Source organism: Eubalaena glacialis, chromosome 10 (genome assembly GCF_028564815.1).
Source record: "Eubalaena glacialis isolate mEubGla1 chromosome 10, mEubGla1.1.hap2.+ XY, whole genome shotgun sequence".
In the NCBI taxonomy this organism is placed as follows: domain Eukaryota; kingdom Metazoa; phylum Chordata; class Mammalia; order Artiodactyla; family Balaenidae; genus Eubalaena; species Eubalaena glacialis.
In genome coordinates this window covers 94,929,209-94,947,829 of record NC_083725.1, presented here as the reverse complement: position 1 = coordinate 94,947,829, position 18,621 = coordinate 94,929,209, and the positions used below count along the sequence as shown (strand labels likewise).

Genomic DNA, 18,621 nt, shown 5'->3' with positions numbered 1-18,621 from the left:
CTTGCCTTCTGCCTTGTGCCCTCACCCTAGGGAGACGAGCTGTCCTTTTGAATGGAGCTCCAGGCATGCCCTTGGGGACAGCACGGCAGATACTGTGTGGAAGCACTGCCCCGAGGTGGCCTTTTACTCATTCTTGAACTAATTCTTGTTTATTTATTTATTGATAGGTATATTTATATATTTATGAATGGGAACTCTTCAGGGATGCTTTGACGCCATCTTCCAGGATGGTGGCCATCTATTTGTGATGTCCTTGGTAGAATCGTGAGACTTACAGCCTATGAGTTTTCTCCAAACTTGAGTGACTTAGGGAGACCAGGTGAACAGAATTCGAGCTGAACGGTTAAGAAACATTCAAATTACTCCAAGTAAACAAATGCGTTTTACTATAATGAATTCCCAGAATATTCCTCCTCCCCACCCCAAAGCTGTGCCTCCTCTTAAATGGGAAGCAGCTGCTTCTTGACATGGCTCACATAATCATTTCTTCCTCCTTTAAAAAAAAAATCATAACTAGGCTTCCTAGGAGTCATTCATACAGTATTATTCTAAGATTCAGCTTTGTTTGGTGAATTTTTGTCATCGTAGAATGGTGTCCATATTCTTCTGCTTATTTCTTTTTGCTCTGGGCCTTAATGTTAACGAGATTTTTTTTTTTTTTTTTTTTTTTTAAAGGGTTTTCTTCTTTGTATAACGCTTGGCTCACCAAGGCCAAACACAAATTCTTCCCTTTTCTGTTCCTCAAGAATAAACCTCATCTGTTTTTTATTATTGATTAAAAAAAATTTTTTTTTATTGCCTCGGTTCTGAATGACTTCACTGCTCAGTTTTGAAGTTCAAAGTGTAAATGCTTAGGGTTAGAATTGCTTAAATTTGGTGGTGTTGATGGTGACTATCTTTGGAAAGCATTAACATGATGCTTTAGAAATGACATTCATAATGGGCTTAAACGAATGAATAGGGCTCTCCCCCTACTTTTGCTTTGTATGCGCATTCATGTGTTGATTCTTTAAAAGATAGGGAATCGATTGCAGTGTTGCTTCCTTTTGAAGTAGTTTTATTTTGTCTAGTGTTTGTTTGTTAGTATTTGCAGGTCCTGGAGGTGGAGATAAAGAATAAATGGGAGAGAAAAGTGGAAATTGGTGGCTACTAAAAAGAAATTCGGAAGGTCTTAGAACCCCAGCACCTGAGCAGACTCTAGCAGTCAAAATATTTACCTCATGTTAAAGAAAGGCAAATCTAGCATAAGAAATGAATACCATAGAGGGTTTAGAAGTTTTAGAAACATTTAAAAGATATGAGGATGTTTCAAACACTGTTTGGCATTGTTACTTAAAATCTTTGAGACAAGCTGATAATTGAAAAAGAAATCTGTCAATAGAGTGTATATTTCATAATATACCAAAATGGTTTGTATACCTACAGTAGCATTATTGAGGACCAGTATTTTTATGTAGTAAGTTATTAGCATATGGACAATTGATGTTTCCAGAAGGAAAGAAAACACATTTTTAGAGTGGGTTTTTATCAGAGCAAAACAAAAATATACATCCCTCTCCAGTAGCTTATTTTTTAGAAAGCTTGCCTAGTGAATCAGACCAACAAAGTACTTGAATCTGATTTTTGGAAAGCCCAGGTACTATTATTGTTCAAAATGCACTTTCACTGAGTTTTAAAAGTTTCTTTTATATTTAAAATAAGGGTTCAAATATGCACATTCAATTTTTATAGTATTTATTTGCAAAGCATATACTAACTAGTAATTGGCTGTTAATTTTATAGACATGGTAGCTAGGGTAGTAAATCAATGACCTACTAAGTATTTTTGACAAGCAATTTTCATATCCGATGACCTCACGTTTCCTTTTCAGAGTCAAATGCTATGTAATTGTTCCGTTGTGTGTTTGTATAAAACGAATCACAACACGGTAAGAAAAAGGTTAGCCTTATTAAAATAATAACCCAACTAAAATATTCACTTGAGCTTATTCAGATTGTTCATAATGCTTTCAAAGGACATAGCAAAGCTTTTGTGGCGTATCTGCATATTATTTATTATCTATGGACTAAATTGATTTTTTGAAGTTGCTTTAAATTTTAAAAGCACCTTTGCTTAATATGAAAGCCCTTTAATTTTAACTGACAGATCAATTCTTAAACTTTATTTTGAAAAGAAAATGGGGAAGAATTTGTGTCTTTCGAATTAAAAGAAGTGAAAAAAATAAACCAGACATTCTAAAAAAATAGAAGGAGAAACCTGATTTTTAGTACTAATGAAATAGCAGGTGACAAAATAGTTGTCTTTTTGATTTTGATCACAAAAAATAAACTGGTAGTGACAGGATATGATGGAGAGATTTGACATCCTGGCAAATCACTGTCATTGATTCAATTATTCTAATTCTGAATAAAAGCTGTATACAGTATGTGTTTATGCTACAGTGGGTTTTTTTTAAGTGACTGACATTCATCATATTGGTTAGACAGTTTTAAAAACCTAGGCTTTGTTTTCCGCGATGTTGTCAAGAACAAATAAAGTATAATTTGTGGTATATTAAAAGCAAACTGCTCAAAAATGCTAGATATAACTGCTTCAAGATAGTCTAATATATTTGGAAATGTATCTTGAAAATTCAGTTTCTCCTAATAGATGTTAAACAGCTTTTTTAAAAACTGAGACTCTTTACTTAAATATGCAAGTTACTTTTCTAACTTTTACTTTTTGTCTACTATTTGTCAAAAGCTTTGAGAATATGGAACTATGATTCAAAAAACTAGTATTTCATATGAAAATGAGTTCACTATATCCACAAAGACATGTTTATATTGTTATAAATGTACACACCTACCAATGTTCATAATTAACAAAGGGTTTTACCTGATGCAATGGAAATCTGAGTTAGCTTTTTTATACTTTGTCTCAGACCGATGTTTTGTAAAAATCTCTCACCAAGCTTCAATACATGTTTTCCCCCAGTATCCTAGCATGAATGTAGCTGTCGGTTTGAATTTCAATCCTGAATTATGTCTATTGACATAATTTCACAGTGTGGACTTTAATTGTTTAAACAGAGACCATCTACTTCTTTGTCTAAGTTTTCTATCACTCAAGTTCTTTATATTTATTAACTACTATGGCAGACTAATTATTTTTAATGGAGTCTTAATCCCAAAATACTATCTTGTCTTCATCAATTTCATAACAGGATGCATAAATACAAATTCATTTTATTTTAGTCTTCATATATTAGCAAACAAATTTTTTCATTTCTTAAAAACACCTTAGCATTTTTGGTGGGAGGTGTCTTTTTCAGAAATGAAGAGAAAATACATTTTTCATGTATAATTTTGAATTTCATAACGCTTTATATGCTACCTGCTGTAACATGCACTTTACCATGAACTGAGTGCCTTAAACACACATACACTAATGACCACTGTAAGGCATCTTGATTTGCTTTTATTTAAAAATAAAATTATCTATTTTCTCTAGATACAGCATAAACCAAAATTTAAAGTGAAAGTATTTCTGCTGTACTATTTCTGTATAGAAAGTTGGTTCAAATAACGAAGAATGGTGGCCTCATTTTGCAATCCTAACTGTGTTTTTCAAGGATTGGAGGTCAAATCGTTAAGAAAAATATTTACATAAGCTATTAGCAATCATAATTAGAGTGTCATATAATTCTGTGTCAACCACTAAGGAGGAATCACTAGAAGTCCAGGTGCTTCTTGCCTCGGGCCGTCATGCCACAGCCTGGGCCCAGCAGCTTGGCGGATTCTGCCAGATCCTGTTTGCTTGAGCGGCTCACTGTGTCTGACAAGTCTGGAGGCAAATGCAGTCGCTATGGCAGAAGATTTCAGGGGAAGGAAAGAAAGAAGAAAAGAAATAATTAATTTTGCTTTTGCCAGCACACTTCAGAATACAATATTATGCTCTGTTGATCAGCATTTAGTCTTGCATATAAAATTCCTGCTAAAACAATTCTCAGACTGAAGCCCAATATAATCACATCCTATTCCTACTAGATTTTACAAATTGTAGCCATTACAGAAACTGGACCAGGAATCTTAGTGGCACATTTCCAGAGTCCAAACCTAAATGTATTAAGATTTTTCTTATTTAGGTAGAAATGAAAACATGTAAGTGCATAAATAAAAGCATAATTGAAAAATATCACATAATAATGGCAGGGTTGTTTTTTGGCTTTTTTTTTTTTTTTTTGGCTAGAGCTCCAAGATGGTATTATTTTTCAACTGAATGTAGCTTTTCAGCAATTATGGATTCCCACAAATGCTTGTTTCCCTTTGTCTATTAAGTTGACCTGATGATTTTTATTTCAAGGCTATACTTTCTTTAAGGAACTTACAATTTTCATAGACAAATGTCATATTGACATAATGAAAAAAATGATACCAATCAAAGGGTCAATATTTTTCATATGCCCAGATAAGTCAGCCATAACATCTGCTATAGGTCTTGGTAAGTTTGTTTCTATGCATCATGTTGGGTCATGTTTTCAAACATACAGTGTAGCTTTGAACATCTCCCCCTCCTGTTTTTCTGCAGATACAGGTTGATTTAAGGAGACCCAGTAACCAACCATCATTACAAAACAGTTACAGTAATTAGGGAGAAATATTCATATTTCAAAAGACCTTTTTTGGTTTTCAAAAGGATCTCCATCAAATTCCTTCAACTATCAGTGCTCCCAGACCACATGATTTGTTTCATAAAAATCCAAACTCAAAGGAACATATTTCTTGCGTGAGGCAGAGTGGGTGTGCGAGGCTAAAGGTAAGTAGGGCAGGATGGGGTCATCCCCTGATGACTAAGCAAAGCCTTGATGAGGTGAACTGACCTGGAGACAACCTACCTGAAACCCTTCATTTGAAAACTCCCTTCAATATGAAAAAAAAAAATTCAAGATGAAAAAGGGAAAAACCATTTTTTTGGGTCAAAATATTGTGATCCACCAGCATATGTTCTGGCTAGTTTCTTTCCTGATAAAAGGCTTGTTTATTGTCATGTAAACACAAGCTGTGTGCAAGAATCAAAACATTAAAAATAATTTATGAAAATATTCTTCCTTGATTTCAGTTTGCTGGTACAAATATATCTAGGATGAAAGACACTATTATATAGATATGTGATCAACAAAGATGTCAGAAAGGTCCAGAAAAGCTATAATATCCATACAGTAATATAAATATAGTATTATTCATTTGTATGCTTAGCACCCAGCCTGTCACTTAAGTCATTAAATGTCTATTTCTTGAATAATAAAAAAGAACTCAAATAAGACACATTTTGCCTTTGCTTTAAACAATTCTTTCATTTCTTCATACCCTAGTTTCAGAAAGGATTTCAGATAGAAATGAAAGTGTGAAAGGCTCAGGAAGGAATCTAAAAGACATGCATGACTTTAAGGTCTGAGGTCACGAATGTCTTTGCAGTAGTGTTAACTCTAACAGTGTTCATGTGAGGAAGCAGGAGGGGAAGAGATATTTAATTATATGGCTGAGTTTAAATGTTTCTTTAAGATCTTGTAGTAATTGCTAATGAGCAAAGGAAAAATGACTAGGGTATATGCATGACCTGAAGGCTCTCTGAAACTTAAAGAAAAGTCACCATTAAAAAACTTATGGGCCTTCCCTGGTGGCGCAGTGGTTGAGAATCTGCCTGCCAATGCAGGGGACACGGGTTCGAGCCCTGGTCTGGGAAGATCCCACATGCCACGGAGCAACTGGGCCCGTGAGCCACAATTACTGAGCCTGCGCGTCTGGAGCCTGTGCTCCGCAACAAGAGAGGCTGCGATAGTGAGAGGCCTGCGCACCGCGATGAAGAGTGGCCCCCGCTTGCCACAACTAGAGAAAGCCCTCACACAGAAACGAAGACCCAACACAGCCATAAATAAATAAATAAATAAATAAATAAATTAAAAAACAGGAAGGATGAAGATTTAAAAAAAAACAAAAACAAAACAAAACTTATGTGTGTGTTTGTGTGTGTGTGTGAGTGTGTGTGTGTGTACTTTTGGTTGGGACCTCACAAAGATGAGGTCAGATGGTGATTAGGCTGTTTAGGAAATCAACTGGAGTCAAGAAATATTTAGAATCTACTCGAAGCAAGGCACTCTGAACAGATATGTGAACAGAGCACCCTCCATACTCCGTGCTGCCTTACAATCCAGTAACAGGCATGAGGCAAGCACACAGGTAACCCTCATAGTGAGCAGTCCAAGTTTTGTCTACAAGAACGGCAGAGACAAAGCAGAAATCGTGGTGCGGGGAGGGGGCCAGAAAAAGCTTCACCGAGATGGGCTAGGTGTTAAATACTGAACTGGATTCTGACATACAGAAATGGTGATTTGCTTAACGGTGGAACGGATACATCTCTAAGATGCATTTGGTGGAAGGCTTCTACTGCTCTGACAATCCAAATAAGGAAACTAGTGTAGTTTATTCAGAACCAGCATAATATCATTTATTTCAGGAGCTTACCTATTTGCTAAAAATTTCTCTTCTTTTGCTTCTCTAGGCAATGAGCGTGAGCCAGTTGGCAGAAAGCCCTTCATAGCAAAAGTAGCTAAATGTGACGTGTGACATGCTTGGAAATCTTTCAGGTTGAATGGCTTTGAAGAAGAGTCAAATACCATTCGTGTGTAACTTCTGAGCACAAAAATTTGGGGTGATGTGGTTAAATGCTTCTAACCAAATGTCACACTGTAAAAGCTAGTTGCACACCCGTGTCCTTTGAAAAAAGCCCAAGGATGGCTCTTGGAAACATGTGAATCTACGTGTGATTTTGCCAGCTTTTGTTGATTATTACTCGAACGAGCTTACTCTGCAGCCTAAATTCTCAAGCAGTGGGTTTTGTTTTCTCCCTTTCTGAGCCTCCCCCCGTGTACCATGTCAGTGCGATGTGAAGCAGCGAGGAAGAAGGAGAGATCAGGTTCCAGGCTTGCCAGGTGTGTCAGGCACTTTCCCTTTGAGGCTTCCAAAGCATTTACACACTTGACACGTAAACGTTCAGATGCTGCTGTACCCCAGATCTGTCTTCTGAGAAAATGTGCTGTAAGATACTCTACACAGTACGGTGACCTGTTTAGACCAAAGCTGCAAGGCTGTGGGGGTATAAACGTTTGGACCTTGACGTTGCACTGGGTAATGGTTTCAGTAAAAATCAAGACTATCAAAAAATCTTGTAGCGATTCAATCTTGTAAACCAGATCAAGGTACTCATCTTTCTCATTTTATACCTGGGGTTCTGAGGCCAGCGCCAAAAACATACCTTACATTTAAAAAAAAAAATTATTTTATTTTATCCATTTATTTAATTTTTGGCTGCATTGGGTCTTCGCTGCTGCACGCGGGTTTTTCCTCTAGTTGCTGAGAGCCGGCGGGGGGGCTACTCTTCGTTGCGGTGCGCAGGCTTCTTACTGCGGTGGCTTCCCTTGTTGCGGAGCACGGGCTCTAGGCGCGCGGGCTTCAGTAGTTGTGGCTCGCGGACTCTAGAGCGCAGGCTCAGTAGTTGTGGCGCACGGGCTTAGTTGCTCCGCGGCATGTGGGATCTTTTCCAGACCAGGGCTCGAACCACTGTCCCCTGCGTTGGCAGGCGGATTCTTAACCACTGTGCCACCAGGGAAGCCCTACCTTAAATCTTGAGCTAAAATTTTTCCACCTGATTTTCTTTTCCCAGATTCTGGGAGGAAGGGATTGTGCTGCTGAGGAAGGAGATGCTTGTCTGGCTGACTGCCTGCCTATTTTTTCCATGAATGCTTTGTCTTGAATGATGATTTCTATGTAGGCAAAGGGATCTGGGAAAGGTGCGACAACTCCCAAGGTTCCGCAGAGGCCTATGTACTTTACAGCGATTCATCCCACTGCGTTAATGGGTCCCTTTTCTTCAGTGCTACAAGGTGGGAAATAGCGAGGCTGACAAAATGCCCTGGCGGATTAGGGGAGTTCCTGCCAAAAGGCACCCTTAGCCCCATAGGAAGCCCTGGGTCGTAATAAAGAAGTAGCAGCGGAAGTGCTTTGCTCTGTGGCTCCAGGGAGTAAGTACCAAGCCGAGCTGGACCGAGATTCTTTCCCCTCTGCCTACCTCTCTGTCCCTTTGTTGGGCTGAGCCACTGACTATATTTTGTTCCTTCTTGAGTCAGCAACTCTACTGATTGTACATAGGATTGGGTTTCCTGGCTCCACAGTTCTCTTCCTAATTCCTTTTCTCCCAGCCTGCCAGACCTGTGCTCAGCACTCACAGTTCCCAGACAGAAGGGGCAAGATAATGAATCTAGGTTACACCTGGATTTGAGACAAATTGCGGGTAAATACCATTAAAAGAAGTTAAATCAATTTATATTTTTCATATTTTGCCAAGACCAAACCACCAGGCACTGTTTGTTTTCTGAAAACAATTGGTGTAGTACATTTTAACCCTTAGCAAATGAATAGAGATTTGTCTTAATTCTTTAAAATTTATGACATTTCCTGAAAAGTCAAACTTTCCATTACTCACAATCACAGAAATAGGAGTTAATATTTCAAAATACTTTCTAATAGTTTTTTTCTTTTTTCTTTAAAACACAATCAATTTAAATTAAAACTTGTAAACACCTTAGAACATATAGGTTCTACATTGGTCCCTTCACAGAGGCAGCGACAGTTTAATGCCTCCCTCTGTCACTTGCTCTCAATGTGACTTCAGATAAGTCACTTCACCTGTCTAGCTTCAGTATCCTCATCTATCACAAGTGAATAATTCTCCCCTCATAAGACCATTATGGGGATCATATGAGATATGAAGTGTTTTGTGAATTATTAAGTACTACACTAATTTATTTCTACCTCTTTTTGCTTCAAGAAGGCATGTGAGGTGGCTCATAAAAATACCTTTGGGACAAGATAAAAATAAGTGAGCTTATTAGGGCAAGGAAATGAATCTACAAATTTAATGAAAAACATATATTTGTAAGCAACAGAAACAGAGTATTGGACTTGGCCAGCAGGTCTCATCACTAAGTCTTAGCATTTACTACACATTGCCCTCTACTGCAGTGCTGTAAAGAAATATAAATATAAAAGGAAACTGCAGTCATTGTCTCCGCTTCTGGGAAGATTTAAAAAGGCTAAATAATTTCCCTCATACTTAGTAAGACAATAGTGAAAATGGGGCATGTTAGGTGCCTGGCTTCTGGGCCAGTGAAAATATGCATGGCTGTATTAAGGAGGCAATTTGGGGTCCATTTATTTATTTTTATTTATCTATTTTTAAAATTTATTTATTTATTTATTTATTTTTGGCTGCGTTGGGTCTTCATTGTTGCATGCAACCTTTCTCTAGTTGCGGAGGCTACTCTTCGTTGCAGTGCGCAGGCTTCTCATTGCGGTGGCTTCTCTTGTTGCGGAGCACAGGCTCTAGGCGCGTGGGCTTCAGTATTTGTGGCACGTGGGCTCCGTAGTTGTGGTTTGCAGGCTCTAGAGCACAAGCTCAGTAGTTGTGGAGCACGGGCTTAGTTGCTCCGCGGCAATGTGGGATCTTCCCAGACCAGGGCTTGAACCTGTGTCCCCTGCACTGGCAGGCAGATTCTTAACCACTGTGCCACCAGGGAAGCCCATATTTATTTAAAAAAAAATCTATCTTGCACATGTATTTAATGCTGACACAATAACAAAAGAAATGTCAGAAGATGAAGCTTCTCCACTCAAGTTTTAAAAGCATTTCCCCTTCTTTATATCATGGGCAGGAAACCAATGCACAAAAGACTTGCCATCCCACTCCACTGATTCTTTCAAGAGCTGTGTGATGCCCTAACCTGGAGCATGATTTGCTGATTTCTGTAGCCATATTCTGTGTTATGAGGCACTGCTCTGGATGGTAGGGAATGAATTAGAGTATAGGCTAAGTAGCTGCAATACAGAGATATCCCAACCCACTTCAAGAAACGGCTAAAAAACAGATAGAAGTTTATTTATCTCCCACTTTACGGGCCAGAAGTAGGCAATGCTGAACCGGAAGGACTGGTCTGCCATCCTCAACAAGCGGCTCCCACTTCTGGCTCCAAGGCTGATCTGTTTTGCTCTCTCTCAGCTGGTGGGAAGCAGGGGCCATGAAGGAAGACTTGCAAGTTGGACACATCACTTCCATACACATCCAGAACTTAAACATGGCCACACCTGGTTGCGAAGGAGGCTGGGAAATGTTTTAAAATATGTGAAAATGTTCAGCAAATGCATTACTATGGAAGAAGGAGCAAATGGATACTGGGAGACAACCAGTAGTCAGCTACAGTTTCGAGAAGGGCCATAGCAAAACGATCACCCTCCCGAAGCATTCACTCTGTGTGTGAGCTCCTGCTAATGGCGGAAGGCTCCCTACTTCGTTTCTGACCAAGGAAATGCACACCTGATGCCCCCACCAACCCAGAGGGCAGGGGTTAAAGTAGTGCTCAGAGTCTCTTTTATATCATAAAAAGGGATATATGTCCTTTGTGGAGAGACTGATTTCCTTCCGGGGGGCGCTAGGAGGAGGGTAGAGGGAAGGAACCAGATGAAGCAGGCTTTGATATGTTATTCATCATCACTATTATTTCTTCACAAGAGTTCAGAGCGTTATTTCAACTTGCAAAAAACCCGCACAGTGTTATATGCCGTTATATAATTATTATATTTTTATATTATTGCATTTACATTATTCCATAATCATTACATTATTACAATGCAATGTTACATTGTGGTTATTCTACATCTGGCTAAAATTTTGCAATGTGGAAGATGCATTTGCCTAATTTTGGTGAATTTTGTGTTACTCTTATATATGAGTAGGGCAGTGGAAATCATGCCAGAACCATATTTTTGCTCTTTTTGGATTGATAAGTGTACGTTTGATAGCAGCCGAATATTTCTGGAAGAAATGCTGCCAAAACATGGTCAGGTTTTAGGTTTCAGTTTTGTTTGTTTGTTTAAGATCCAATTCATCCCCAGGGTTTTGGATTAAAATTGTTTTATTGAATGTCATAATCATACTATATCCTTTGAATTGAAAAAAATTCATTTGGTTCTTCCTGATTGATCTGAAAATTAGACAAAATTTCAGAGCTGGAACATTGCACATTGGCTGCCCATTGAAAAATGCTCAGGTGTGCAATTATTTTGACTGTCAATTATAACTGACAGAATTGTCTTGCCTCCAAACTCACCTCTCTGAGAGCAGATCGTGAAGAACTCACTTGTCTAAACAAAAGTGTGATTTGTGAAAAGGCATGTGTCTGTGGCAGAGATTGCTAGCTTACTCCCAATATCTATTCTCTTCCTTTGCAGCGAGTAAAAGAATCTCTGAGTATTAGTGGGACACATGGCCTCCCAGAGTAAAGGCCACGCTCCCCAGCTGCCTTTGCCAATAGCTGAGGCTGAGTGATTAAGCTCTGGTTGCTTCATCTTGAGCAGAAGTGCTATGATTAAGCTCAAGGTTAGATCCTTAGAGAGGGGGAGGTGCCAATTACTTCCCTTTTCCCTTGGCATCATTATTCGACCCCAGCAAGAGGGCCCCCACCCTGGGCCCTGACCCACCCCTCCTCATGGGGTGAGGAATTAACAGGGTGAAGGGGATGTGCCCATCTAGAGCCTGTATCCTTCATTATAGGACACACTCTGGGTACTCAGAACCTCAGAACTCCCTGTGCAAATGGCCACAAAGCCTGCACAGGTCTCTTCCCCAGGTTTGTCCACCGTGGGCGAACTGTGTTGTCTATGTGCACACCCTGGGGCCCCAGGAGGAGCCAGGGGTGGCTGTTTGTGGGGAGTGTGGACAGTTTGGATGTGAAGGCTGGGTATCCCCAAGCACAATCACGTTGCCCGCTGTGTGTGGGAAGGAGACAGGGGTGGGGAGAGAAAGGAGATGGGCTGTAGGCCCGTTCTTCCTATGTCTCCATGTTCTGGAGTAGAACCCTGATCCTAAATTTAAACTTGGCTTTCCAGGTAGGTATATTTGTGAAGGAAGGAAGGGAAAGCATATTTAATGATTTTTTGGCTTGGTAACTTTTAAATATTGAGGCATATAATAATGTGGTCCTTTATTTGCATTCCTGCTCTAGGCTCCACAACGTTAGGGACAAGCCAAACTTCCCCCTTCCCACTCGCTGAAATGTGGACTTGAGGGTAGGTGCTGAAGCAGCTGTCCTGGGCCATCAAACAGAAGCTATGGGCTGAGGAGGGCATAGCAAAACCACAGAATTAGTTTAGGGTCTCCTGACACCACCTGGCACCAAAAGAGCCCTGGGCCACCGAATTGAGCTTTTATGTGGTATGTGTTCCATATTATTTAAGCCACTGCATCTTTGAATTTCTTTAATAGCAGCCTAACCTATATCCTCCTTACAGAGAATTTGGGGCCTGAAAAATGGATCGAGTTCTACCATCAAAATCTAAGTTGGCAGTATATATTAGTCCACGCCACTCTCTCACCTCGTCCCAGCTCACCCTTCCCCCACCCCGTGTCCTCAAGTCCATTCTCTATATCTGCGTCTTTATTCCTGTCCTGCCCCTAGATTCTTCATAACCATTTTTTTTTTTAAGATTCCATATATATGTGTTAGCTGATTCACTTTGTTATAGAGCAGAAACTAACACACCATTGAGAAGCAATTATACTCCAATAAAGATGTTTAAAAAAAAAAAAATCTAAGTTGGCTTAGTGGTTGGAAGGTGGGCACTGAGGTCAGTATCACAGATTGGAAAGCTGACTACCCTTGTTAGGCCTGTGGCTCCAGTTGAAACGTTGGAGAAATTCAGGATATTGTTGTGTTAGTGGTTTCTTGCCATTTTTGGCAAAGTTATTTATGAAAGAGGAATGAACTTAGCCTAGAGCTATAGAATATGCAAGAAGAGGTAGAGGAACTACAACTCTATTAAAGGAAATGCCCTGCCTGCAGCTCACAACTTAAAGTGAATAAAAGCTTGGTAATTTGGGATGTCAGAAGGTTGAAAAAACCCAGCTATTTCTGCAATTGCACACCAGAGCAGGCAACCTTCACAGATGTCTTTGCCCCTAAGCCTTGGTGAAATACCTCATTAAGAGGCTGGCCAGAAAATGGGAGCCAGCTCAGAGACAAAAGTCAGATTAAGGGTGTTGCCTTCCCTCTCAAGTCGATTATTTCAGATGGCTTCAAGCTAGTTACAAGTAAGATGAAAGAGAGAGGTATAGGTAGAACAGAGAGGCCAGAAAATAAGACTCAAGTCTTACAAGGTAAGAGTTGTGGTGGACATGCGCCCATTTCAACTGCCTTGTGGTGTGTCTGCCTGCAGGTAAGAGGCTGGAAAGGTGTGAATTAGGCTTATCCAGTTAGACGCAGCTGTACTAGATTTAGAAGGTGGAAGAGAAGCAGGTGCTCTCCTCCTGCTACTTTTACTGCTGCAATCGGCAAGCACTGTTGCAGGGACAGTTTTTTGTGTTGTTGTGTTTTTTTGCATTCTAGTGACTAGTCAACAGCTTCACAGGCTTCATGCGAGCAGAGAGGCAGCTGTGGAAATGGAGGCCAGCCCAGTGTTTCAGTGTCCAGTGACTTGCTTCATGGGGGCCAAGAAGTACTGGCAGCAGTGGCAGCGGGAAGTTACTTGCCCCAAGATTGCAGCCACGGAGCTGTGTGCTTCCAGTGAATAGCTCCAGTTGCGGTCTCCCAGTTCCTCACCTTCCTGACTTTGGTAGAGGCAGTAGCCTCCCTGGAGGCCAGTTTGGTGACATTATCCTTCAGCCCTTCCAATTATTGCACTAGCTCCCAGTTTTCTGGTATAACCTTTCTGACTGCATAAAATAATTAGATGGGATCTGTTTCCTGCAGCTGAATCCTAGAACTATGCCTGGACAACTCTGGCTGTGATTACTTGCATGTGGAAGCAAAGGGAAGCAAATCAACCCAGAACTTCATAAAATTTTGAGGGGGTTGTTTCGCCAAAGAAACTACAAGCCTGGTCAAGAGTCTATGAGTATTCAACCCCTAAAGAAATCTTAAGCCCCCAAATCTGATCTATCAATAAGTGGGCTGTAAAAACTGTGCAGCCCCCAAAGGGCACAGACTCTAATAGCGACTTCACGTAGCCGTCAATGATAATGGACAAGGAATAACTTTCTAAAGGGGTACAAAGGAGAGTGGACAAGGGAGTTCCTTCCAGAGGGCAGAACTGAGGGTTACAAACTGGGCTACACTCCTCTACTGCCAGGGCAGAGAATTTTTGCAGTTTCTCTCCTGTAGGATTCCCCACTCACCCCTGAAGAAGAGGTAAGTGTGTGGGAAGAGGCTGTGCACGGATATTTGGGTTCCGAAGGGCTGTGGACTCTGATAGAGACTGTCATTAACCTCCAGTGTCCACTCTCCCTTCCTCCTTTAGTAGAAAAACCTGGGAATATACGGCCATCCTGAATAAAGACTTTACTTCCAAGCTTCCCTTTCAACTGGTTGTAGAATACGTGACCAAGTCTGAAAAATACCGAAGTGATGTTGCAACTTCAGGGTATTCAAATGGGATTTGAACTCAGGCATTCTGGCTTCAAAGTCCACATTCTTACTCACTGCTCTATGTGCCAGAACTTTTCTAAGCACTGGAGGTAAAATAGTGAACAAGACAGGCAAAATCCTTGCTTTCAAAAAACTTACAACTTCAGAGAGGGACAATACATAGACACTTATTAACACAAGGAGAGACAGCTAACATACAGGAAAGCCAACAAATGGAGAAGATAATTCAGACAGTGAGAAGTCTTTTAAGGAAATGAAACATGGTGATATGATACTGTCTGGGGGTACTACTCTAATTGGTGAAAGCCTTTCTGCAGAGTACATTTGAGCTAAGATCTAAATTTTCAGAAAAGACCAATGAGGACCTGAAAAAGAAGTTTCCAGGCAAAGGGAATGAAATACAAAAGACTTAAGGTAGGAATAAGCTTGGCATTTTTGAAGGACAGAGAAAAGGGCACCTTTTCTGGAGCAGTCACCAAACAGGGGAGTGGCCGCGGCTAGGAGAAGTTTGGCTTGGTAGGAGCACGGTGGGAGTGGGAGGATGCTGTGGGTCAATAACAGAAAACAACAGTTGTTGCAAACGTGTATTCTATTAAAGACAGAATTTTCCAAAAGGTGGTGTACACAGGCTGTTCTAGATCCTGCTTTCTTTTGATTCAGAAAAGACATTCTAGTCATTAAGTGACCCACAGGATCCTCCCACTCCCACCGTGCTCCTGTGGGGAGTGGTGGTTCTCAGCCTCACGCCTGCCCAACAGGAAGATTCCAGGTGGAGGGGTTGGGCCCTGTGTGAAGTGTGCATGGAGGAAAGACTCTGGCAGTGCTGTCTGTGGGGATGGCTTGTTGCGTTTAATCCTCTTAAAATGTGAGTCAGCATCTTTTGGACTACATAATAATAAGAATACCACCATGTTTCAGTTCCAATGTTCCTGAACTTTCAGACATTGGAGATATGGGGAGTCATGTTATTCTCCTCCTTTATTTCATACACTGATGGAGAACAAACTAGATTATTCCTGGAGAACTTTCCTTAAAATAGGTGTACTTTCTACACAAACTAAAGGCAGTATCTTTTTCTTTTCTTTGGGTCTCTCCTTTTTCTTTTGCACATTTTATTCTCATTCATGTTCTAACACGAGCAGGACTGAAAAAAATATATCATTTAGGTAACAGTTGGAATAAAGTGACTTGAATTGCGACCTAAACTTGGAAGTAGAAACTGTGAAAGATGCCTCCCCTCGCCCTCCCCCGCCACTAGCCTCTTCTCTGGGATGGATAAAGGATAAAGGAATGGGGTGGCTAAGTCCCACATGGCCACTGTGATCCTGTGGTTGTGCATCACGGCCTGAATGAGACTCCCCATATCTCCTGAACGGACTCCCTCTCATTCATCCTTCCTGAATTGTAGCAGGGCTTCTCACTCTGGCAACCTTTTGACTGGTCTCCAACTCTGCTTAACCCAAGGCTTGTATGGGCTCTGGACCACACAATGCAGGCAGGAGCATATAAGCTCCAGAGTGTATAGAATCTGAATTAAGCTTGAGCAGGGCCAAGCTGAGAGACTCTTGAGATCTAGGGCCTACTGCTGCTCTGGCAGTTAAGTGGAAGAAGACTGAGATCTTTCTGTGGAGAGATCGTCGTTTTGATAGGCTCTTCAAGCCTGCTTTGTCCAGAAGGCCCCTTTTCTACCCGAGACAAGTGAGGAAACATTTTAGGAGCAATATTTTGGTACTACCCCTCCGATGGCTTAAGCATAGTAAGATATTTTAGGAACATATACCGTTTTCGGATCTGAATGTTGAGCTTGAAAAAAACACTTCTTTTAGAAATAAATTCAAACTACTAATTATATGAGAACTTTTTTTCTCTTAAAGCATATGGAAACTATTCTGGAGGTGGCAAAAGGTACAATCTGTTCTTGTCTGCTAGAATTCAAACTAATGTTTGCTCCTTACTGTAACCTGAAGCTTCCTACTCAGTAAACTGTTAGCAGATAAATATGTGTGTAAGCTCAAGGCTGATCCCTAAATCCTAGAGACTTTTGAAACTATAGCAGATGCACTTTAACTTAGGGACTGGCAGAGGACTGACTGATACATAGCTAATGGAAGAGATGAATTGTAACATGTGAAAAAGCAGGAATCAGAGAATTTTGAAATCAGATAATTGCTTAAGTTATCACACTGATTTCAGTCCACTAAATAACGCCAAATTGGCAGCTTTGGATGAACACTCCCTCAACCATATATTTTCGTATGTAAGTATGAACATATATTGATTTCCTTTTGGCTGTCCATGAATGAGTCCTGGGAGCATAATGGCCAATGTGTTTGCTTGCATAATGCCCTACAGTGTGTGCAGAACATTGCTCCACAAAGCCCTGAGATGGGGTATGAAGGGCTCGGTGGAAATGGCAATGTATAACATGTCGACAGCATTAAATCTCCCAACTGCTCTGTAGTTACTTTGAGATCCCCACGTTTAAGGGTTTGCTAGTTCCTGGATATGAAGAAAGAATTTTTAATGGGGCCAACTGTAGGTGTTTACAAGGGGGAATTGTTGTTTTTTATTAGGAGCTGCCTTATGTTCAATAGTTGTATTTACTTTGTCAAGCTAGCCAGAATTAGAAATTCCCATTGCTAGGCAGCCCAGAGCGTCTGTGAAGTATTTCTGGGCATTCAGAACTGAGGCATGTGCTGCCCAAAGGCAGGTTTCATTACAGTGTGTTATTTAGTCCTTGTTCGTCCCTCCCTACCCACACACCCCCAGATAGCAGTGCTTCTATAACAGGAAATCTTGCTTACTTTATGCTGAAACATATTTACATGACTGAAACACGACAATTAACACATTTGTAAGGCTTGAGGGATAGGCACACTTTAATGGTTTTTTGAAGCAGGCAGATTTCCTGGAGCTTTTAATCTTATTTTATTTTGTTCTGCATGCGTGAACACGTTCTTCTTTACTATAGGTATTTGACAAAGTCTACCTGGTGTGAATGTGAATGAAAAGAAAATAATGTAAAACTTAACTTTACGTTTTATCTTTGCCAAACCGTTCCTAACTGCTTTCACCAGTTCAACGTATATTGAGGGCTATGCTATTATTTTTGACATGTTGTGTTAGCTTTTATACAAAGGCAGTTAGGTAGTATGTTTTTGGCTTGACAAAATGAAATGTGGCTTTCTCTCTACTGACAGTATAAAAACTTTTCATGATGAATGAAAAGTATCAATTACAGCGGTGATTTTCCGCACTCTTCATGGTCAAAGGTACACTCTCCTAGGTGGTGTATATTTCACTTGCTCCAAATTTAAATTAACAGCCAGGTGGTATAAAGCAGTATTATTTGATAAGTGCTACTGTGTGTGTGTGTGCATGTGTGTATATGAGTGTGATGTTTATTTATACATATAAATATACATATAACATGGCAATGTTAGGAATATTTTAATATCTTTAAGTGTATAGATTAATTGCCGAGATCTTGGTAAAATTTTAGAAAAAATCCCTTTCATATCAGAACCCTCGGTAATGAAATGAAACTTCCATTTTCCTTTTGATTTCTGCATGTTAACTCGGAAACCCCCGCCCCAATTCTCACTAAAAGTTTACGGCAAATTTACAAATTACACTGCTGTCAAATAGTCAACCAGTACATCTATCTCTCCCCTCCACAGACCTCCTTCCTCACCAATTTCAAAGGGAGCTCAGTGAACAGACTGGGCAAAGCGAGAGCCCTCTCTCTACATGCCTTAGGGCGGTGATGGGGCAGCACCAGACCGAGTGCACTAGCTGAGGGATACAGATTAGAGATGAGGACCTAACTCCAAAGAGTAACTCTCTGCTGAAGTGACTTCACAGATAAGAAGTATGCAGAGAATCAATTTAGTCTTAGATAGAAAACCTCTCCATGAATAATGGGAAATAAAGTTAAAGGATATGAAGCAAATAAAGCAAGAAAAAAATACTGATGATCAGAAAAGAGCAAAATATTTGTGAGTATATAGATAAATGACTATGCCTACTTTTAGGGTTTCTTTTTTTTGTATTTATTTATTTGGTTTAATCAAAATGCATATTTCTATGGAAATGTTAACAAGAGCTA

The 18,621-nt window shown here is 40.2% G+C and overlaps 1 protein-coding gene across 1 annotated transcript in view; it reads right to left on the bottom strand.

Annotated features, from left to right (window-relative positions):
* Positions 1-3,368: 3,368 nt before the first annotated feature.
* ELP4 (elongator acetyltransferase complex subunit 4) overlaps positions 3,369-18,621 on the bottom strand; it is a 238,990-nt gene continuing 223,737 nt past the window's right edge. The window contains exon 10 of the mRNA XM_061203206.1: positions 3,369-3,845. Coding sequence (XP_061059189.1) covers positions 3,714-3,845 — 132 coding nt within the window. The 3' untranslated portion in view covers positions 3,369-3,713. The remainder of the gene's footprint in view (positions 3,846-18,621) is intronic.